This window comes from Erpetoichthys calabaricus, chromosome 11, assembly GCF_900747795.2.
Source record: "Erpetoichthys calabaricus chromosome 11, fErpCal1.3, whole genome shotgun sequence".
Taxonomy (NCBI): Eukaryota; Metazoa; Chordata; class Cladistia; order Polypteriformes; family Polypteridae; genus Erpetoichthys; species Erpetoichthys calabaricus.
Genome location: NC_041404.2, coordinates 156,913,255 through 156,938,432, shown reverse-complemented (window position 1 = coordinate 156,938,432; position 25,178 = coordinate 156,913,255). Strand labels below are relative to the sequence as shown.

General features: G+C 37.5%; 1 protein-coding gene and 1 long non-coding RNA gene across 5 annotated transcripts in view; one reads left to right on the top strand and one right to left on the bottom strand.

Moving 5' to 3' along the window:
• LOC127529615 (uncharacterized) overlaps positions 1-25,178 on the top strand; it is a 487,131-nt gene that overhangs the window by 374,165 nt on the left and 87,788 nt on the right. The gene's annotated exons all lie outside the window — the stretch shown is intronic.
• fbxl18 (F-box and leucine-rich repeat protein 18) overlaps positions 1-25,178 on the bottom strand; it is a 65,597-nt gene that overhangs the window by 37,163 nt on the left and 3,256 nt on the right. The window contains exons 2-4 of the mRNA XM_028814404.2: positions 24,752-24,949; positions 21,596-23,154; positions 14,788-15,006 (exon numbers count right to left, since the gene is read on the bottom strand). Coding sequence (XP_028670237.1) covers positions 14,788-15,006; positions 21,596-23,154; positions 24,752-24,949 — 1,976 coding nt within the window. The remainder of the gene's footprint in view (positions 1-14,787; positions 15,007-21,595; positions 23,155-24,751; positions 24,950-25,178) is intronic.

Sequence of the window (25,178 nt, the reverse complement as noted above, 5' to 3'; positions counted from 1 at the left end):
CCACACCACCACATATACGACGACACAGCCATAAAAAAACAAAAATGAGACTGCATGAAGAAAAACAATAACAGAAGCGCGTTGAAATGAACTGTCCCAGGACGCACCCACCCTCCATGATATTTCATCACGCACCGGCTTCCCCCCTGGGAATGGCCCATACTGCTTTCGCGTGTGTTGACAAATATTGCATCGGATTGGAACAGTGCACCCTGAGCCAAATCACCACCGCAAAATGTGCCCAAATGTACGTGTTACATCTAGATGATGCAGTATATCAACCACAGAGCTAATAATGAGAAACGTAGCTGAAGTCATAAACAATCACCCATTAGCAAACTCTATAAAAATGCTACATGAGGTTGAAAGAGAAGCCAATACAAAAGCAGAGGCGGACGGTGTGGCACCAACTACAATTGCCTTAGTGCTAATAAAAGACAAAGAACAGGATCTGAGACGATACAATGTTCCCATCGGTAATGAAGTGTTAATTGAGTTTCAAAGAGATGACGATGAGCCTCCGTTTCACTGCGATATTGTCATGCATTTACGTCCTGATGGAAATAAGGTGCCTACAACGCACTTCTGAAACACCACAACCACATGAGTCACAGCTCCAAAAAGAAATCGCTTTAGTACAAATGTTTATTTAATTAAATGACATTTCCTAGGACGCACCCACCCTCCATGAGGTGATTTTCATTTTTGGATTTGCGATTCTTTCGAGAACCGTGGGCTTGCTGGTTCCTTAAGAAGGTCCACATAAAAGCATGTATGGCATTTGTTACAAAGCATGAGAAAGACCTGGTTAAGATTTGGGAGAAGGTTTTATGGTCAGATGAGACTAAAATAGAACTTTTTGACTAGTCTTTAAAGAGGAATGTATGTTTTAAAACTAACACTCACTGTGCCTCAAGAAACACCATACTTACAGTGAAATATGGTGGAAGCAGCATCATGCTCTTGGGGATGCTTTTCATGTGCTAGGACTGGGAATCCTGTCATAGGTGAAGGGACAATGGATAGACAACTCTACCAGACAATATTGCAGGAGAAATAGTCTGCCTTGAACCTATGGCTCGAGAGAAGATTCATCTTTCAACATGACGATTACCCTAAGCATAAGGCCAAAGTGACAGTGGAATGGCTTAAAAACAGAAAGGTGAATGTTCTGGAATGGCCAAATCAAAACCCTGATCTTAACCCTATTGAGAATCTGTGGCACTGTTTGAAAACTGCTGTACAGAGGCACCATCTCATCAACCTTGAGGATCTCTTTATATTCTGTCAAGAAGAATGGCAAAGAATCAAGAAGAATCACTCCTGAACAACGTGCAAAACTGGGACATACTTCGCCTAAAAGAATTAAGGCTGTATTTGCAGCAAAAGGGTTCTTGACAAAATATTAATGTGTGCGGTTTTAATACTTAAGCAAACACAAACATTTGAGTTTTTCTTCTTCAGTTAAATATCTACAGAAAATGGTTTATTTTGACATTGGAAATGTATTGTTAAAAATACAGAGTGGATACATATGTGGAACAAATCTTTTGTCATGCAGAAAATTATGATGACTTTCAAGGGGATTGAATACTTTGGCACAGGACTGTACTTGTAGTTTGAGAAAAAGGATTCAATAACAAACCACTTCTGCCATTTCAGTGTGCCTCTGGACTTGTAGGTGATGTCTTAACAAGCCTGTTTGCACTTTTGATGCATTATGATCAAAAATCTTATGTAACATTCTACTCAACAAACCAACCTTAAAGATAATAACAAAAAAGGTTTACCAATAATTGTTAATGATAATTGACAAAGGATATAGCTGTGACATTCAGTGGCTCTCCTTCAAAAGGAATCAAGCTGCCCTAAATAACAACATTCAAATGGAAACAACTTCTCAGCTTCTGTTAAGGTGCATCTTTAAAAGAAAAATTTTGAAACCTAGTATGCCAACTGCTTCAGACTCAACACAGTTCTAACAGAAAATTGCATAAGTGCACTCCTCTCTAGCAATTTTGAGTGCTCTAGAGTCTGAAGCTCATTTCACAGCTTACTTGAAGAGAATATGCAGCGAGACAGAGGACACATTACTAACTGATGCTCAAGAGAATGTTGGGCCCCCACCCTGATAAACATCACATAAACACCACCAAGAACAGAGTACTAGAAGCACATTAGTAGTGAAATAGCTCACATGAAAGAAGCAAACATTCCAATACACTTGAGCTTAAAAAGTCAGGTAAGAAAGCAAACTATTAGGTGCAGTTTCTTAAAGGTGCTATACCAGTATAATAGCTCAGACTACCAGCAATTAGGCTGCTCATTACAAATCTAAAGTAATTTGGTTTAATCATTCTGAGCAAAAATTTCCTAATGTGTCATTTTTATCATTGAATGGAAGATATTAATAAGAATTTCTTACACTGTCCACTTATCCTGATGAAAGACCCAATGACAACACACTGAGTTGGACAGACCAGTTCACATTATCCTTAGCAATAGTCTGCAGGTTATTCTGATGAATGCCCAGGCACTCCAAGGCAAGCTAAGATATATACATTTCTAGAAGTAGGTCTGGTTTAATGTCAGATTAGTAAAAGGTTAGTACTGAACCAGACATAGTTGACCCAGTCATCAACAAACAAAATTTAACTGAGAGAGAATGCTTACTGCCCAACATGTCCCTCTAAAGTTACAGATGCTTCCCTTTTCTAGTGAGGCAGACACAAAAAAATGATATGCCTATAGTCCATCTTCATCACTATCCAGAAGAAGGAAGATCCATTGTGAACAGGTATGGTGTCTCTAGTCTGACTGACATTTCCAATTGTACTGTATTTTCTCATTCTGCTATTGATGGCAGCTTCCACCTATTCTTTTGACTCCTCACTCTTTTCTTATTTTATATTAACTACTATATTGTAATCCTCTGAAAAACATTAAACGGGCTGGTTGTTCAGGCCTGCATTTAATAAAAGAAATAGATGAGTTATACGTGCAACTTTCAACTATCAGAAAATATTACACATTGATTAGATTCTAACTGTATGAAATATATGGAAAAAGATTAAAGTAAAGGGAACGTATAAAGAGTTAAAATAACCACTATATGAAAAAAATTAACATGCTAGCTAATGATTTAAGTAATTTTAACTGCATATGCACATTTTTACATAGGTATGCAGGGACACAATATATCTTTACAGCTGACCTTGATCCGTCACTCATGTTTTATTTTAATCATAAGGAGACAGAAGTTACCCTTCACTTACACAAATACTTGCAGAAATAATGTTAAAATTCTTACCCATGATTGGCAAAAATGAAGATGAAGTATTATGTTTCTGTGCATATAAGATGTACAAACTTAGGCAGTGTGCAATAATTGCTGAATTAACCAAAAAGGTCAGTAATCTTTTTTAAGTTAATAACTAAAATATTAAATATGTATTTTGAAGTGATGTTGCCTGAAATCTGAAAAACAGCAGATAGCTGCCTATAGAAATAAAAAAAAATAATTAAAGAAAAGAAGCATCAATTACAGGCATTCTATTAAAAAATTAAAAAATGAAAAAACACTACTGATAACTCTATTCTGAAGTCACATTATTTTCTTCAGACTTGTCTGGCTGGGTAAGTTGCTGTGATTTGCAATAATTGGAACAGTTTTTGATCCTTTCCACATTTATCTCCCTGTTCCTACTGATATTTAAATCCTGAAACACCACCAGAATAAAAAGCTGCAACTTTTTAAATTGGTGCATGGAGAAATTTATTTTCTAGCTTGAGTAGAAGCCCCCTTCCTTGCAAATAGAAATAGGCTTTAAGTAATAGTGGGAGAAAGAAAAATGACACAGTTGGATATTCTAATATTTTCTTTTAACAATATCTCGATGCACTGAAGACAAGTATTGTTGTTTTTTTGTGCAAAGTATAGGTTTAGTATGTGAATAATAGTCATAATGTTTGTAATACACCATTTGTTGGAATGCAGACATTACTCATGTACTAATAAAACACATTCTTTTCAATGAGACATCTGTCAGAACAAAAAAGCAACTATTCCAACTATAGCAAAATACATACTGGTGATGGGAATGTTCTGTCCAATTACAGGTTTTATCCTGGGTTTCATAATGTTACAGCAAATAAATAACTTAAGAAATATGAAGTTTGCAGACACTGTTATATTAAAATGAAGTTCTCAGACCTTAGCTTAAATCACTTGCCATACGTAATGTCCCAGAAGTGTGGACCAGCTTTTTCTCCTTGCATAGATACTTGAGTGGTCATGGGAGTTTGCAAATTCTGTCTACATGTGTTTTGTGGAGTTGGACAAAGCTTATGAGAATTTACCCCAAAGGCACAATAAGACAATAAGGTACTCAAGTCACTGCTGCATGAGACTTGAGGTTGCATTCTTGGTGTTACATCAAAACCATTCAATCTGGACATATTGCTTCAAAACAATGAATAACGAATATCTGACCAATGTGGATACACTAACTAAAGACACTTTATTTTGTTGTGATGTGCAGCCAGATGTGTGCAAGGTTGCCACACAGTCCAAACTTGGATCCTGTCTTGCATCCACTACAACTAGGCACTAATACCCACCAGAAACCCTGAACAGAATACACCAATCAAAAAATAATTGTTGGCTGGACAAACAACTGTAGCCATGTTTATGACAAACCAATGATACATGCAAAGCTGCTATTCCTTTATCATGGCAGTGTATGGCACTATATTAAAACGTGAATCATCTCTCCACTCACTCAGCTGATAAGACACAGCATCGCACCCTTAAAGCATGCAGGAATTGTATACTTTTATTTCACATTTAAATCAATAATGCATAAAAGTGGCAATAACATTTTTTTTGCCTTAAAAGCATGGAAGGATATTCCCATTTTAATAAACAAAAAATTTTATGTAATAGTCAGAATACCTGCAACCTTGCACCAAATTTCAAGCCCTGATTAAGATAAAAAAGCTGAAAATCCACTTATTACTGAATTTTGACAGAAAAGGAATTGGCTTCTGTACAAGGAATGAAAATGCTTTAAAAACGACACAAATGCACATGTTGATGAGCACACTGACGTTATTGATTATCACTAGACAAGCTCTACCACCCAATATAAAAACATTTTCCTAAAACACCTATTGCTACAAGAGAGGTTAGATCAGATGTATATGAAAGTAGATTCACAATTACAGTCACTGCTTATATAAGCTACACATCTTTATTTAAAAACAACACATTCTGCGATAAATGTCTGGCAGTTCAGCAAAAGACACCATTGATGCAGAGAGACACCTTTCTCTCATGTTCACAGTATTTTGAGAACAACAGAAGAGAACAGATTCCCAATAGGCGTCACATTAAAATAATGCTTAATATTACAAAGTACTGAATTAAAAGCAATTCAATGTTCTCCTGAAAGAGTAAGGAAATTATCAGCAACCTCTTTCTCAAAGTTTACTTTTTATGAACTACTGACAGTGGATTGTGTATATATTTCCTTCATCGAAAATAAACTATCAACATGAAAACCTCACCACATGTGGATATGCATCATAGAAATAAAAATTCTCTCAGAGAGCAGATTAAAATGTAAAGTAGGATACCACTGTGAAGATATTTCCTATGTAATGGTTTGCATTATGACCAAGTATCATCAAAAATAGCCATGAACGTGGCAGAAACCCAATGGAATGTAAAACTGTCTGGAAATTAAATCTTTTAATGTTTCGTGACAACCGTTCAAAATTAGAGCAGAGAGGGTGAAATCCATTTTGAATCTCATTTTATATTGTTGTGTTAATCAGTTTATTATTATAATTTTTTTTTCAAATGAACACTCTAATATACTTTTCCATAGCCTACAATCCCAATGTTTGCTTAAACAGATCTCCCCAGGGGAATGAAATGTTGCTGCAGATTGAACACAATTTAATGAATATAAATACATTGCACTTTATATAACTTAATGAACTAGCTCTACTAGTCTATTCATTTCAGTCAGTTCACTGATATTTTAAAAACAAACAAGAGCTTTTTTTTTAAACTACCCTTTTAACCGTTTCAAATATTGTACCAATAAAGACAAACAAAAACCTCAGAAGTGGAAGACAGAATACCATTGATAGTGTGCCATATCTAGTAACGACCTTGAAGAACAGGATTTTGCAACATAACAAGGAAAGTGAATTATGTACAACCGATAAAATTTCACAGAGTGGGAAATATGCAAAGTCAGTTCAAGATACAATTCTGATGAGAAAAAAAAAAAAAGAGGTCACTTTAATTTTTGTGTTCCTTTATTGAATCCTACAATAAAGGAAACATTGAGGAGCCCAGCCTTCCCAGATGATTAAGTTCAGATATCTATTTTTCTGCTTACTCACCACATTCTAAACTGTACAATACTACTGCTATTTAATCCCTGTTGCAGTTTTTGCGTAATGTGATTTTTTTAGTTATCCTGAGACATAGCCTAAGGCAGAGGGAATAAATCCTTTTTGCATGGTAATACCCCTAAGTATTCATACTTGCAGCTTGATTATATTTGTTGACATCCTACCAGCATGCATTGATGTGTGTGCTGCTCCCATGACATAGTCTTTCAATGTCAAAAACAATTACAAACCATTAACAAAACATCTACGGTAGCTACACACTCACAGATACCAGCACCCATCCCCTGTCTGCACAAGTTTCATTTTGGTGTCAGGCTTTGTTCAAACACTTCTAACAGAGCCAAGAAAGGTTTATTTTATTTATTTATTTATTTATTTTTGCTGCCTACCAAACTGGACTCCCACCTTGTTATTCCTTTGCTTAAAGAGTTCAGCAGCCAATAAAGAACAGCCTTAGTAAAGATATACAATAAGCACCATCTAGTGGTCAAAGTTGAATAATCACAGCAACGTTGGACAAAGCCACTGCAGCACCAAACATCACCTTATTAGAGTGGCACATATTACAAATTTGGAAAGAAGAAGAAAAAAAAAAAAAAAAGATGTCAGATACATTTTATAAATCAATAACCACCATGCTGGAAAGCAAGCAGTCAGTCTGTCAGTCAGTCAGATAAAAATGGAAAGAAGCATTCAATATTTGAGACCCTCTCACAACAAACACAAAGAAGGATTTTGCTATATTAAAATGAAAAATATGCAAAATTCTGAACTTTCTCTTCATTACATATTCTTTGATTTTAAAATCAATATATGGAAAACAGTACTTATAAAGGTTATTAAAGGAATACTCCACCCAAAAATGAAATTATTACAGGTGCTGGTCATAAAATTAGAATATCATGACAAAGTTGATTTATTTCAGTAATTCCATTCAAAAAGTGAAACTTGTACTGTATATTAGATTCATTCATTACACACAGACTGATGTATTTCAAATGTTTATTTCTTTTAATTTTGATGATTATAACTGACAACTAAAGAAAGTCCCAAATTCAGTATCTTGGAAAATTAGAATATTGTGAAAAGGTTCAATATTGAAGACACCTGGTGCCACACTCTAATCAGCTAATTAACTCCAAACACCTGCAAAAACCTTTAAATGGTCTCTCAGTCTAGTTCTGTAGGCTACACAATCATGGGGAAGACTGCTGACTTGACAGTTGTCCAAAAGATGACCATTGACACCTTGCACAAGGAGGGCAAGACACAAAAGGTCATTGCTAAAGAGGCTGGCTGTTCACAGAGCTCTGTGTCCAAGCACATTAATAAAGAGGCGAAGGGAAGGACAAGATGTGGTAGAAAAAAAGTGTACACGCAATAGGGATAACCGCACCCTGGAGAGGATTGTGAAACAAAACCCATTCAAAAATGTGGGGGAGATTCACAAAGAGTGGACTGCAGCTGGAGTCAGTGCTTCAAGAACCACCACGTACAGACGTATGCAAGACATGGGTTTCAGCTGTCGCATTCCTTGTGTCAAGCCACTCTTGAACAAGAGACAGCGTCAGAAGTATCTCGCCTGGGCTAAAGACAAAAAGGACTGGACTGCTGCTGAGTGGTCCAAAGTTATGTTCTCTGATGAAAGTAAATTTTGCATTTCCTTTGGAAATCAAGGTCCCAGAGTCTGGAGGAAGAGAGGAGAGGCACAGAATCCACGTTGCGTGAGGTCCAGTGTAAAGTTTCCACAGTCAGTGATGGTTTGGGGTGCCATGTCATCTGCTGGTGTTGGTCCATTGTGTTTCCTGAGGTCCAAGGTCATCGCAGCCGTCTACCAGGAAGTTTTAGAGCACTTCATGCTTCCTGCTGCTGATGAACTTTATGGAGATGCAGATTTCATTTTCCAACAGGACCTGGCACCTGCACACAGTGTAAAAGCTACCAGTACCTGGTTTAAGGACCATGGTATCCCTGTTCTTGATTGGCCAGCAAACTCGCCTGACGTTAACCCCATAGAAAATCTATGGGGTATTGTGAAGAGGAAGATGCAATATGCCAGACCCAACAATTCAGAAGTGCTGAAGGCCACTATCAGAGCAACATGTGCTCTCATAACACCTGAGCAGTGCCACAGACTGATAGACTCCATGCCATGCCGCATTGCTGCAGTAATCCAGGCCAAAGAAGCCCCAACTAAATATTGAGTGCTGTACATGCTCATACTTTTCATGTTCATACCTTTCAGTTGGCCAACATTTCTAAAAATCCTTTTTTTGCATTGGTCTTAATTGATATTCTAATTTTCCGACATACTGAATTTGGGACTTTCATTAGTTGTCAGTTATAATCATCAACATTAAAAGAAATAACCATTTGAAATACATCAGTCTGTGTGTAATGAATGAATCTAATATACAAGTTTCACTTTTTGAATGGAATTACTGAAATAAATCCACTTTGTCATGATATTCTAATTTTATGACCAGCACCTGTATATGATACTTATTCCATGTAGTTTGTAATGACGGACAAAAAAAATTTGTAATCTCATGTTTTTATGAATAATAGAGATAAAAGTTTCTAACAGAATAGAAGTCTATTTGTGGCCAGCGTAAAAAAATCTCACAACACTTGTGTCGTGTCTGGATGTGAAGTCATCCAGATGTATGCTCACAGCATCCCAAAAACATTTATTTTTACTAAAATATTGTTAAATGAATCACTTACAATAAATGCTCTTTGAACCAAAACAGAACATGCTCAGACACGAACAAACTTTTGAATTTTAGGCCCACTTCCCTGATTGTTATATTTACTGTATAGTCATATCTACAACTGGAGTACCTCGGTATTATTTAGTAGCAGGCTGTAAAGCCACATGGGTGTATTGACATTCTGCTGTTGAAGCATCTCGGATAAACACAAGTCTGAGGCATACTTTCTTCTTGATAATGCTTTTACTCACTTTTCTTTGACATTTAATCTTCAGTTGTACATGTCTCTCCGTGAACTTTAGAATGTCGATATCAAGTAAAACGCAATGTTGGAGGATGAATAAGCCCTTACTGAGCTTGTGACTAATGAATGAAAGGGAAAATCTTCAATTCAAAATCTCAAGTGAGTTTTATTTCACAACAGCGCTTTCCGTAAGTGCTTTATTTAACAATATTTTAGTAAAAATACATGTGTTTTGGATGTTGTAAGCATACATCCAGATGACTTCAGTGGTGGACTATGCAACACAAGTAACATGCAATTATTTTTCATGGTATTGTTTGCTGTTGGTCAATATATACTTCAATCACAAACATTTTCATCACCTTTCTACATGAAAACATGACATTAAAAATCTTTTTCTGCTATCATTATAAACTACATGGGTTACGTATCATATTGTATAAAGTATAATTTTTGGGTGTAGTATTTCCTTAAAGTCTGCTATCAATTTGAAATAAGCACTTAAAAAATGAAGACAGGTATGCTGCTTTTCCCTCCAGCACCACCAGGAACTAGAATGAGAGGTTCCAGGAGCTCAAAGAGATGCATTACCTATAAACTGGGCTGTTAAATTCAGTAGCTGGAGGGCCAAGGGTTTTTGTATCAGTCACTTTCTCCTTTCATATTCAGTTACTAGTGCTAATGGAATATATCATGTTGCTTTGATTTTAAGTGACTTGCATTTTAATTATTACATTTTTTTTATTTAACAGGCAAACAAACAATAATAAGATGCAAAGTGAGACAGCAAATGACCAGATCAGCCATTTGTCCTTCAATTTTCATACAATATCTATCTTAATAAAATATTTGAAAAGAAAAAAGTGAAGGTCAGAGAGATGTCAATTTGTGTTGTGGTCTGCGGAGAATTTGGATGGTGATCTCAGAGAAGAGAAAAATCAGCCTTGGAAATTTCTGATGTTGCACAGTGACAGTACTAACAAGTCACTGAATTAAATAAGTTTAGTTAAAAGTTAAATGGATGATTAGCTGTAGTGAAAATGAACCGTTTGAGATCCCTGAGTTAGATGTTCATCAGTTGACTTGCTTTACCCCTCTTTATTGTTTGAGAGCTGGTTAAGGAACAAAAAAATATATAATGCAAGTCAATGATAATTAAGTATGTTATTAGAAGCAGTAATTGGTTACTAATTAAGAAAGTGCCTCAGACAAAAACTTGCAGCCACTGCGGCCCTCCAGGATCTGGGTTTGACACCACTGATATAAACTGATCGTACTAAACTTTAGTGATGAATATCTGTATGCTTATTCAGTTGTTTATTTGTTATTTTTACCTTTCACCATCAAATTCTTTGATATTTGAATATACACAGTGCTTTCTTAAGAAGCAAAGTTGTGTTATAATTTAAATAAGTGCTAGTGCAACTAAAGTTTGAATAAAAAGCAAATTCTGAATAAGAAAAAACAATCAATGGAAACCCACACAATTAATAATTTGAGTAGAAGTACAGGATGCATGATGACTACTCTTGTTGAACATCTAACCATTTTAATACATTAAACAGCTGGTACAAAGAGCCTTCCAGAAAAATATAATGGCTGCAAAACAAGAACTAGATTTGCCCTGGCACTGCATGCTTCCTGGAGGAAAAAGTGATATTAAGATCAACAATAACAAAGCAAGGGTAACAATTAAAACAAATCCAGTATGGAGCAGGTTATCTCAATTACAGTGATGTAAACTTAATAAACCAAATGATTGTTTTTTTACTTTTTAAAATTCTTTAGTTAATGCATTAAAATTTAAAATAAGACAAAAAAAGCTATTTACCAGCAGGCTACAGAGTTTCAACAAAGGCAACCAATCTGTATCCTTCTATATGATGTAAAAGCTAGCCCGGCCACAGACAGACACAGCAACGCAGTGTCTACAACACACACGTTTATTCATATAAATATTTACAACACTATTTACAATTTACAGTCCTTGGTTCTCTCGGCCGCCTCCACTCCTGTCGTGCAAGCTCCGTCCTTCTTCCACCTAACTCCGGCTCCCTGATTGGAGTGAGGCGGCCCCTTTTATTCTGTCCTGGATGTGCTCCAGTTGCCCGATGATGGACTTCCGGCAGCACTCCCCAGTGTGGCAGAAGTGCTACCCTTGCACCCGGAAGCACTCCGGGCATAAACCATCCCTGGTCTGTCAGCACTTCCTGGCGTCCCAGAAGTGCTGTCCCCCAGGGATCAAGGACCATCCGGGTGCCCAGGGAAAAGAAGTGACACTCTCCCAGTTCCTCCTTCCTCCAGGCGTCCCGACGGGGCAGGGTTCCTGGCCGTCTATCACAATGTTTAAACTAGCTGAAATACCCAGTGTTGCCCGGGAGGAAAATAAAGAGTTTTTTTTTTTTTTTTTTTTTTGTGTGAGAAAAATATCTTTCTGTCTATTATAAAAGTGTCAACTGCATGATAAAATGCATACAAGACCGCAAGATCACACCCACCCAAACCCAGAAGGGGGTGGGTTAGGGTTGTTTTCAGCCTACAGTATTTTTAATCGACCAATGAGAATTGTGTACCAAGTTTCATGAAAATCGCTCCAGCTGTTCGATAGTGATGCTGGAACATACATACACACACACACATACATACATTGACTTATATATATATATATATATATATATATATATATATATATATATACAGTATATAAATAAAGTGGCCTCAAATTAAACAATTATATTTTATTTGTCTGCTTTTATGAATGCTTGCATGTAAAATATGCATTTTAGCAGAGATTTATGGGGAGGAACTTCATTTTACCATGTATACATGACAATAAACTTAACACTGAACTTCAATCAATGAAACTTTAATGTTATGACATCACTTGTATGATGTAATGTAACAGATTAAGATATTCCAGGAAATAAAAGCAAACATGTGTCATTCATTGCTTTTAGAGGTTATATAACCCAAAGGGGAAATTAAAAAGAAATGTAGCCTATCAGTAAAAATAATGTAGTCTAAAATAATAAGTAACAATAAACAAAAATAATACAACTCTTCAAATATTGTGAAAGTGTGATTTTCACAGCTTTACACATCAAGTTAGCACTAAATTTACAGTAATGATTTCTCAACAGTTAATGTTTTACTTGAATATTCCACATCCTCATGCCAGTAACAGAAAGGAAAAATGCAGATATTAAATTATATTTCACAATATAAGGGTTTTACTAATTTACGCAGCACTCTGCCTCCTGGTTTCTCCTCCAAAGTGGCAGATGAGGTTCTGCATTATTCACAACTAGGCTTTAATTCTGCTCACAAATCTTTCATGTGATGTAACTATGATACTTTTGTTTCCCCTGAGATCAATAACAATGTTCTAGGAGAATAAATGATACAGCTGCTTGTGAAAATATAGAAAATACAAAATTCAATACCACAGCCTTGAATGTGACAAAAAAAAGTAATGACAAGTGGGGTAGATAAACATTACTTCAGTATGATTAAAGCTGATCCATTTATACTCAACCATCAGTACAAACTAGAAGCAACTGCTAAGTGCACAGAGATAACAGGGTCATGTAAACACTTTCTATTGTATCATTAAAATGGCATCAATTTCTCCTAATGCTGGAAGAACAGAGGAGAAGGAACTGGAAACTAACAATGATTCAATGTGTTAACTATGCAGTTCTGTAGTGATAGTCATTAAAATACAATAAACAACTTGTTTGATTCAAGCACACAAGTGTGGTGAAAAATTTTTAATTTGAATATTTTAATCTAATATTTATTTTCTTGCAATGAATACAAAGATTTTACTGTACAATAACTGCTAAATACTGATGCAGCAGAGTGTCAGAAGAATATCAGAGGCTTGCAGCTCCACTGGAAAATTTCAAATGTGAAAATCAAATACAATGTAAAGTCATCAAAAAACCTTTGTGGGGTCACAGAATCTGGGTTTGTAAGAATCTTACAGTTGCAAAATGAAAACTACACACAAAAACAAAAATGCTACGGGGAAATGTGTACACACAATCACATTACTGGTCCTTTCTTTTCTGTGTTGTGACCATATCAAATATTTTTAAAGGACACATTAAGAACATTATCCATTCATTCATCTACTTTCTGAAACTGCCTAATCCCTTGTGGGGCAGCAGGAGTTCCAGAGCTGAAACACAGTCTGAATAGGACATCAGTCCATATCTGGGCACACACAAAGTTGGAAACACACTGTTTAAACACTACAGCATAACTAATCAAATTGACAGGACATCTTCAGACTATAGGAGGAAAAGGGAGCACCTGGTGGAACCTCAAAAAGGGACAGAAACAAAATGCAAAAAAATCTAATGCACTATACCATACCATACCATTTTTATTTGTTAAGCGCTTAAAAACACAGCATTACAACTGACCGAAGCGCTGTACAGTTAAAACAAGCAAGACTAAAAGCGAAATATTAAAAACAAACATTAAGAGAGAATTAAAACAGAGACACTAAAAAACAGGTCAGGGGACCCAATAAAACAGAGAAATAGCAAAAAGCAAGTGGAAATAAGACAGGTTAAGAATTAAAAGCCAATGTGAAGAAGTGAGTTTTTAGGTTTGATTTGAATGTGGCGACTGAAGCGGCTTGCCTAACCACTAAAGGTAAGGAGTTCCAGAGCCTAGGTGCACAGACAGAAAAAGCCCTTTCACCACGAGCTTTAAAATGTGCCTTGGGAACGGTTAGGAGCAGCTGATCTGCGGATCTAAGAACACGAGGGGGATTGTGACGATGGATTTTATCACAAATAAAAGATTATATTCCATCTAAAGGAAAGGATTTTTACTATAACCATTCTAATGTTGCTTCAGACTTGCCAAGCCACATATCGATTAAATTAAATTTAGCTTGGATGTTTGTTAAACATCAAATTTAACCTATAATTGTTTACAAATATTTAATATTTTTAGTATTATAAATGTCAACTTTGTAAGAAAAATACTACACAATGCATTATAATTTTAAAACTGGTATTATCTATGTATAGAATTAAAGGAACATCTATTTTTTGTTTATTACTTATCAATAAAGAAGTATTTAATGCATTTGGACAGCATGATTTTGAACTGATGATCCCCCTCCAGACTCCATAGCTCCCTTTAGGAACAACCACACAGATATATATATAAATCATTGTTAATCATTCAAGAAAGAATTCCTTGGCGGGGTACCGAACTCAAAAAGACTAGATGCAATATGTCACTATGCTCTAGGACAGAAAAATTAAGTGGTCATACTCCACTAAGCATTGGAGCGGCCTCAGTTTCATGCTAGGCAGCTTAAAGTTCTAATTAGTTTAACTACCCCAACCCATAATGACACTCACCCAATCCACTTACCTTTGTAGAAGAGCTTGTTGCATGTTTTTACTTGCTACCAGGGTTTCTCCCATGAACATGTGCAACATGATTACATTACAGCAGTGCTCCATGAACAACATCACCGCATCTGGCTGAAAGGTGCCGTTACGAGAAATAATGCAGAGACGTTCAAGAGCAACACAGTGGGTGAGGGCCTGGAAAAACTGAATATTGGCACTGATGTATGGTTGCTCAAGACTGCAGAGAGAATGCAGAGACCAAAAGTCAGTCAGATTTAAGGAAATGCTAAATGGAACAAAGGACTCATACACCAATGACACTGTAATAAAAAACTAACCCTACCTCAACTACAAGAGCATGTACAGCAAATGGCAAAGATATGTGACCTAGCCATTACAGTTTGAAGCTGACAGGAAGATAGGTTTGACAGATGTTGAAGACTACACAACTTTGCTCTTTATATGCAGCTATATAAAGCAACCTCAAATAAATACATGACAGACTTAAGCAAAAGGCAAATATATACTGTATGTAAATCATTACAGGAACACAGTGCTCAAGAAAAGAAGTTGCCATATGCAGGCAACCAATGTCTATTCATTAAAGTGTTCTACTATAAGGATTTTAAAGTTTAAAAGCAGCATGGAAAACAGTTCACTTTCATAAGCATCAGTATGTGAATCAAGCACAGACCCACACATAAATTAAAAAACACACTCAGATGTCCAGGCAGGATTTAAATTGTTTAAGGTAAGCATGCATCAACTCCAAACTGAATTATTCAAAATACACCAATATGATGACAATTGCTGTTAAGTCCCTAACAGCAGTATACAATTTTTGATGAGAATAAGTAAGGGAATACTTAATCATGGAAAAGTAAAACAGACATTGCAGCTGAAGCACAATACTACAAAAGACAACCCTGCAAGGTCAGTCCACATCACTGACTTTCTGTGTAACCCTGAACAAGTCATTTAATCTGCTAATGCTCCATGCAGAATAATATACAATCAAATGTACCATGGACTTGTAGTATGTATGATCCTTTCAGTAATAATAGCGTCAGATAAATATATGGTAATGAAATATATTTATCACTTCACACAATACAAATCCATCAGGAATTAGGAAAAAAAAGTATGTTATGATCATTTTTTTAAATTGCTACCATTTTTCCTTGTTGGTAAGTTAAATCACACAAACCACATTAGGAGTAACCAATAATGCAACAAACTACTTTTAAAATACATTGTGTCCCCATAAGAAGAGAATTTTTCATTTTAAGTATTAAAAAATTTAAAGTAGTTGTGTAAGCCTGGAGGGCCAAAGTGGCTGTATGCTGCAAAGCTAGTCTATTGTGAATTTTTAAGACAGTAGACAGGAACTAGGGCAAACCACCTAATTAAATAAGAAATTCACTTAATAGAAAGGACTGCTATCAAATTAAAAAATAGTTTGGAATGAAAACTTGGAACTACTGTGGCTCTCCAGGACCAGGTATGGACGCCCACAAGTGTAGACACATTTAATTCCAGTCTACCAGTACTTCTTTGAGTTGTATCTATGAAAGCATTTAGTTAAATATTTTTAATTATAAGATTAAAAGCATACAGTAGGGAAAGCAACTCTGGTTCTGCAGTATTATAGTGCATCCAATTTGTGTTGCAATCTATCCATTAATCAGCGAATAATTCTTGTTCTGAAACTTCTCCCTTGGTTATTTTCATGGTTTTCCTGCTTTACTGATGATTCAAATGAATCTTCAGTATCAAATGATGCCAAGGTATGGACTACTTTCAAAGCACTCTGTAACTTATTTTCATAATTGTTTATCTAAATGTCCCCTTAAGCTTATAAACAGAAGCATTAAGACAATGTGTAAATGAACATTTCTTCTGAAGAACATGATTTCTGCTACATTGTATTTAATGCAAAACAAAACTGAACTTTTATCAAGCTTGGACAAGGAGACTTGATTGAGTCTTAAGAACTATAGAAACCTATAATGCAATTTACATGTTCTCTCTTTGTTATAAAAGCAGAATATATATTAGATTCATTCTAATGTGTAAAAATGTGTCCATAAAAAAATCAAAGTGAAAAAGGAGTTTATTAAAAGTGTGACTGTAATATAAAAAGAAAGCCATACCTATAAAGGCATTCCAGGACCAGAACAGCCTATTTCAGATGAATATAAACACTCATAATGTGTTCATTTTTAATTAAAAGTAATATTAATAAATTAAAAACAATATCACTTTACATTTGGAAAACTATGTTCAATTAGTACTCTGCTATTTCATGTGATGGTATCTATCCATCCATTTTCTAACATTTTTTATAGTTACAGAAGGAAAATCCTATCCCTGAAGCATCAAGTGCAAAGCAGGCTGGGATTCCAGTTCATTATAGCATACTCATACATACATCAATAGTCATTCAAATTGTGACATTTGGAAACAGAAATTAACCAAACAAATTTAACCTTGAGAAAACCTGGAGATAAACCATTCAGAGCTGAGGTAGAAATGCAAATTCACAAAGACAATGATCAAACCAGAAATCAAAACAAGGTCCATACAGCTGTCAAGTAACAGTGTTAATCTAATTGTCATCCTATTTGTTTTAAATTAAGTTCATTTTAATTTTGAGGTGAAATTGTTTTTGATGAGGCAGTTTGTCGAGCCCCGGATTCAGGAGGAACAGTGTGGTTTTCGTCCTGGTCGCAGAACAGTGGACCAGCTCTATACCCTTAGCAGGGTCCTGGAGGGTGCATGGGAGTTTGCCCAACCAGTCTACATGTGTTTTGTGGACTTGGAAAAGGCATTCGACCGTGTCCCTCGGGGAATCCTGTGGGGGGTACTCCGAGAGTATGGGGTACCGGCCCCCCTGATAAGGGCTGTTCGGTCCCTGTACGATCAGTGCCAGAGCTTGGTCCGCATTGCCGGCAGTAAGTCGAACTCGTTTCCAGTGAGAGTTGGACTCCGCCAAGGCTGCCCTTTGTCACCGATTCTGTTCATAACTTTTATGGACAGAATTTCTAGGCGCAGCCAGGGCGTTGAGGGGGTCCGGTTTGGTGGGCTCAGGATTGGGTCACTGCTTTTTGCAGATGATGTTGTCCTGTTTGCTTCATCAGGCCATGATCTTCAGCTCTCTCTGGATCGGTTCGCAGCCGAGTGTGAAGCGGCTGGGATGAGAATCAGCACCTCCAAATCCGAGACCATGGTCCTCAGCCGGAAAAGTGTGGAGTGCCCTCTCAGGGTTGGTAGTGAGATCCTGCCCCAAGTGGAGGAGTTCAAGTATCTCGGGGTCTTGTTCACGAGTGAGGGAAGAATGGAGTGTGAGATCGACAGGCGGATCGGTGCGGCATCCGCAGTAATGCGGGCTCTGCATCGGTCTGTCGTGGTGAAAAAGGAGCTGAGCTGCAAGGCGAAGCTCTCAATTTACCAGTCGATCTATGTTCCTACCCTCACCTATGGTCATGAGCTATGGGTAGTGACCGAAAGAACGAGATCGCAAATACAAGCGGCTGAAATGAGTTTCCTCCGCAGGGTGTCTGGGCTTTCCCTTAAAGATAGGGTGAGAAGCTCAGTCATCCGGGAGGGGCTCAGAGTAGAGCCGCTGCTCCTCCGCATCGAGAGGAGTCAGATGAGGTGGCTCAGGCATCTGATCAGGAGGCCTCCTGGACGTCTCCCTGGTGAGGTGTTCCGGGCATGTCTAACCGGGAGGAGGCACCGGGGAAGACCCAGGACACGCTGGAGCGACTATGTCTCTCGACTGGCCTGGGAACGCCTTGGGATTCTCCCAGAAGAGCTAGAAGATGTGGCCGGGGAGAGGGAAGTCTGGGCATCTCTGCTCAAGCTGCTGCCCCCGCGACCCGACCTCGGATAAGCGGGAGACAATGGATGGACAGTTGGTATAATTTTTCAACCATTTTAAACTGAATTCAAATCCCTGCCCAGTGATAAACTGTTGACAGTTGAAGGATATAAGGGAAGCTAAAAGGAAGAGTGAGATGAATATAGCAGGGAAGGCGAACAATGACCCAAAGAGATTCTTTCGGTATTTTAATAGTGAAAGAATAGTTAGAGAGGAGGTGAAGTGCATCATAAATAGTTAAGGGGAATTTAAAAAATACAGACAGTGAAACAGTGGAAGCTCTAAACTCACATTTTTCTGAGGTTAATGTGCATCACATGTAAATTAATGGAAGGAGTTATTAAGGAAAAGGTTGAGCAACACCTGGCAAGAACAGGAGTTTTAGTGAACAGTCAGCATGAGTTCTGAAGAGAAAGAAAATTATGTTAAGCAACAAAAGGATAGTATCACAATGGAGCATATGAAAATTATTTATCTTGACTTTCAAAAAGCATCTGATAAGGTGCCACATGGAAGGTTGGGCATCTAACTAAAAGAAGTGGGAGTTCGGGGTGTACTGTGTGCAGAATTGGCTCAGAAACAGAAAGCAGAGTGTGATGGTGCGAGGAACCTTACCAGAATTGGCAAGAGTTAATAGTGGTGTCCCACAGGGGTCATTGCTATTTTTAATATATGTAAATGATTTGGATAGGAATATAAATAACAAGCTGGTTAAGAGTGTAGATGATACCAAGTTAGGTGGATTGGCATATAATCTTGAATCTGCCGAGTCATTATAGGGCTTGGACAGCATACATGCTTGGGCAGATTTGTGGCAGATGAAATTTAATTGAAGTAAATGTAAAGTATTTCACGTAGGAAGTAAAAATGTTAGGTTTGAATGCATGATAGGAGGTATGAAAATCAAAAGTACAACTTATGAGAAGGATTTAGGAATCACAGTTGACTCGTCACTATCAACTGGCAGACAGTGTTCACAAGCCTTTAAGAAGGGTAACAGAATGTTAGGTTACATAACACGATGTGCAGAGTAAAGTTCAAGGAGGGTATGCTTAAGCTGGTTAGACCTCATCTGGAGCCCTGTGTGCAGTTTTGGTCTCCAGGCTACAAAAAAGACATAGCAGAGCAACAAAGCTGATTCCAGAGTTACATGAGATGAGTTATGAGGAAAGATTAAAAGAGCTGAGCCTTTTCAGTTTAAGCAAAAGAAGATTAAGAGGAGACCTGCTTAAAATTATGAAAGGAATTAGTCCAGTTGATGAAGACTGTTATTCTGAAATACACTGGGACACAAGCTGTAAACTAGTTAAGGGTAAATTTCGCTTAAACATTAGGAAGCTTTTCTTCACCTGGAGAATCACAGATAAATGGAATTAGTGACAATGTAGTGTGGTAGACAATAGGACTTTAGGGACTTTCAAAACCTGACTTGATGTTATTTTGGAAGAATTAAGTGGATAGGACTGGCAAACATTTTTGGGTTCCATGATCTGTTCTCGTCCAGATTGTTTTAATATTCTAACAGTTTGCGTATTTCCCCATGTCTGCATGGCTTCTTCTTCAAGTATTCAGTTTTTCTCTCACAACCAAGACATGTGTGTTAAGTTAAAAGAACTGTATAAAGTGACTCTGTGTATTAGTGATAGCGTGTATGTCAGCCTACCATTAGATAAACTGATAAATCATCAAGAGTTGGTTCCCATCCAGCATTACCAGGTTAGCCTTCAGAATTCTGCATTCCTAAACTGGACAAGTGGGTCAGACAATGACTACATATCAGAGGAACAGTGGTGCAATAAACCAGAATCATATTCTCAACTCATTTACTTTCTGTTTCTTCCCTTTGCTTCCAAGACTTTCTTTTATTATTCCAATTTCTTCTCACATCTTGAAATGTGTCTACTTTAGTACATGCTGGCTCTAAACTGGTCTGCTGTGAACAGCCGTTTGTGTTCCGTAATGCAGCTTTTGTAGTGTAAGATTGGTTCCTGTCTGGCTCCTGATGGACCTGGATCCTTGCTGTACTTTGTTAGAAAAGGTATTTAATAAAAAAGAGTGGAACTAATGCACTCTGAAAGCTGTATTTAACCAGCATAAATTCTTCAAAGGTCACAAAATTACCAGGGGATGCTTTTAAAACTAAATGAATTATTTCAAGTAGAGGAATAATTCTCCATGAAGTTTAAATAAAATTTGACGTCTCTTAATGTAATTATTCATTCATGCATTTTCCAAACCTGTTTATTCCAAAATAGTGTGTTAGGGAACCACAGCTTTACCTGGAAGCATAAGATGCAATTGAGAAACCAACGTCATATGGTGCACCAATCAACCTTAAATGTACAGAGCCACTTTAAAATTACTAAACAGCCTAAACCTGTTTTACATGGTGGAAGAAACCAGAATAACTGGAGAAAAACTATGCAGAGAAAAAAGAGAATGTGCAAACTGTACGCAACTTTGTATCCAGGACACTGGAGCTGTGATAGTGCACAAACTATGCCACCATGCTATCCTAAATGTAAAATATCAGATTAAAATAATGAACCAAGGGCAATCAACACAGCAATCATATCATACAGTGCTCATAACAAGCTATTCATGAAATCTGCTCCAATCATCACCTGATCATGAAGCTACAGAAGAACCTGATACAGTAGTGGTTATGAACCATAATCCTCACAATGATATCCTCTAAAGATCTTACAAACAAATGTCTGTCTGCATGTAAAGGGCCTTCTCTAAAATATTCCTTGTCTGTGTTGAAGAATGAATAGGTAAGGCAAAGCAGGTTTTCTTGTGAGTACCTGAACCCTTATAATGATTCATTTATAAAATTCATACACCAATCCAAATTCGGTTCTGGTCTAAAGCTGATGAAAATGGCCTACACTTAAAATGTTTTAGGACAGTAAAACAGAAAAAGAAAAGGAAAAAACCTCACCGCAAGTCCTTCAGCTGCTTACAGTGCTTAAAGCACTCAATCAGGTATGGCATGTATGTTACTTTTTTAAGCATTCCCAAATTTGCTAGAGAGAGCACTCGCAGCTCTTTACACATCATGCCAACCTGTAATAGTCCAGCCCCATTCAGGACACCAGGCAGCTGTGCTAAGGTCAGAGATTTTAAGAGTTTTAGATGACCAAGCCATGCCACCTCCTCATCCCCGATCTGTTTTGCCTGAGGACATGGTGGCAACTCCTTACGAATAGCTGGCTCATTGCGAGGCATGGAAGAAGAAAAGCTTGATCCTATTAGTTCGATCTCATAAACAAAAGGTACAGCCTCAAGCAGACCTCTAAAACTTGAGTTTGGAGAATTCTGGTCTGACTGCTCCAAGCTGTTTTTAGGGTGGTATGTTTTAACGCCAATTCTAATATTCTTTTTAAAGCCAAAAGTGAGCGAATGTCCTGATGGCTGCACACTATGGGCTGGAGGTGAACCAGAGTTTTTTACCTCATCTGAAATGCTGCACACTGGTAATGCCAAAGAATGCAGATTCTTCAGTTTGGCCAAGATAGCACACAAATGCTTTCCAGAACCCTGATGACTATGATGATGGGCGGCCGTCAAGTTGAGGTTTTGTAAATTAGGGCATGCGCTTACTAGCGTTTCTGGCACTTCCCAGTCAATATCATCATCAGCATTTCGGGAGGAGTCTGTGGAAAGGCAGTGTATACATCCACTGAGATTCAGACTTATAAGAGACCTGAAGTCCTTGCCATCATTCAGCATTCGGTGAATCAAATGGCTGCCCAACACCATGCAGCGACTAAAATTTAAATAAGAAGGTGCAGTAAGTTTTAAATTCTGTAGGAAAGAAGTACTATCCACCCACGTCTTAGGCAGCTGCAAGGATTCCAGGGCAGCATTTTTTGCCATACCCTCTAAAATGTTTTTTGCTGCTGCTCCACTTTCGGGGAAATTTCCAGGGATGGAAATGACAAAGGCACGCAGGTTTTCAGGTACCCGAACACTGAAAACTGCTAGATAAAGTCTCATCACAATCTGATTGACATAGCCAGGTGCCAACCTAGCATAAAAAATATTGAGGTTCTCGTAGTGTGGGACACTGCTCTGGCCCACCATTAGCTGACAGGAAACCATTGTGCCATCTCTGGTGTAGTCATTAATTTCAAAATATAAAAGAAGTCTTTCCAAATTTGTACAGCAAGGCACAACTCCGTAGGATGGTGTGTATAAGGTCTGCTTGAGCTCTGTCACTTGGCTAAGCGTTGCTTTACTCTCACTGCTGAGTTGGCTGGAGTCAAAACCATGGTTAATATCGATGGCCAAAGAGTGCAGAGACCGAAGACAGGACAGCATTTTTGACAAACGTAGAGAGGTCAATCGACAGTCCGACAAGTCCAGTCTGACCAAATTCTTACATCTGGATATCTGGTCAATTGTTTGTGGACACAGCCAGTAGCACCCACTAACATTTAACTCCTGAATTTTGGTAGCTGTTTCTTTAACCATTTCTTTCACTTTATTGTCATTTACCTAAGGAGATAAAAATGAAATTTTAGATGGCAAATATATCCCATTAATCAATGTTTTAACAGTTTTAAAAATTTTAATATTGGACGCTTTTACATTGAATTTATGCACAAAACTCTCACTGTATTATTCTAACAGATTGCCTGCATTCTGCCTTAACTACACAAGAATGCAACTAGACAACAACAATGAAAGTAGCTTTTGGTATTTATGTGGAAAAATTGCCAATGTAAATCTTTGTATCTTAGATTCAGCGGCATATGTTATAAAAATCTCAATTACAGGTAATTATATGAGCGATTTATCATTTTGATTCCTAGGATTTAAAAAAAGATGCAGCCCATTTTACCCACCAGTCATGCCATCAGACTCTTTACACAGAGTACACCAGTAAAACTTTACCTGAAAAAAATCAGGCTTACTGACTTTAAGCAGCTACAGTGTGCTGGGTTTTTTCTAATTTCTTAAAAAGGGGCCAACATCTACTTTAAAATTGAGCCACCCTTCAGTTATGGAAGTAACTGTTTTCTGCAATAATGGAGTCTTCTCATAACCATTAAACAGTACACACTTTTTGTTAAAAAACTAGAAAAGCATTGGCTTTCAGAAACTTGTTGTTACTATTTCTCATGTCATAATTCTATGTTTCAATTACTGCTGGGTTAATTGACTTTGGCTAGTCACTCAGTGAATAATTTCTGCGGACTAAACTGACAACCAAAAGTTTAAAGTAATGCGACACGGGTAATGTGAGATTTTTTTTTCCAATTCTACAAAGGATGTTTTTCAAACTGCCGTTGTACAGCATTGGTCACTATTGGTTTCTGTTTCAACAAACTTTTTTTTCCTCTCTATTCTATATCTACAGTATGTATGAATGTGAAGGGAATTCTAAGAAGAATATTGAGGGGTGGCTGACAATTAGGCTTTCACTTGGGACTTTGTCTATAGGATCCCTTTGTTTGTGTATGTTTATCTGTATGTGTGTTAATCTTAAGGTAGACCAACCTAGTAATGGACAGATAAGTCCCACAGAAACCCACGATAATACATGCATGAAAACATCCAATTAAAATTTTTTTATCATCCACCACTACCAGCTATGTGGGGTAAATAACATAAAAAAAGAATATCAATTTTGGGTTGAATATTCCTTAATAGAGAGTGGTGGCTCTGAGGTTAGGGATCTGCGCTGGCAATTGAAAGGCTGTCAGTTCGAATTCTGTAAGTGCCAGAAGTGATTCCACTGCGTTGGGCCCTTGAGCAAGGCCTTTAAACCTGCAATTGCTCCGTCCTGCACATGACATTAACCTGCAAGCAGATCCTCCAATTTGCAGGGGTTTGTGAAAGGATTGGCATTCTAGCCAGTGTAAAAAACTCCCACTATTCCACTCCATTCGAACTGGTGTGGTACTGAGGTGTCACCTGTTGCACTGCTGCGCTCAAGTCCTAATTTGGGATCCTGAGGTGTTTCGTCATGTGGTGGGTGTTGCAACACGCTGTATCAGTGCATGCTCCCAACCTCTCTCTCTCTCTCTCTCTCACTTACTGCTTTAATAGCCCACATACTACACTGCAAAGAAAAAAAGTAAATATTTACCTGGTAGTCTCTGGATAGCAGTACTTTGCTAATAAGGCTTTTATCCAAGCATAAATTAGCAAACTTTTTACACACTTTCCTCATGCTAAGGATTAAATCATAGCGAGGCACAAACTTGAGAATATTCAGCAAGATTTCATCAGAGAATTCAGTCAGCCCGATGCCATTTCTTGGCACTGGATCCTCAGAGGCCATCTCCTGGGATAAAACAAAAATAAGTCAGTAACAACAAGTAACATGCACAAAGTTACACTTTAGTATTAAAGGGTCAGGTCCGGGAGCATGCATTGGTTCAGCACGTTGCCGCACTCACCACACGACAAAACAGCCTGGGATCCCAGTTGGCAACCTCCCAGGCAGACACGCTGTCCAGTCCCACCCTTAGGAAATGTCCATCTATCTGCTACAGCCAGGTGTTACATGGGCG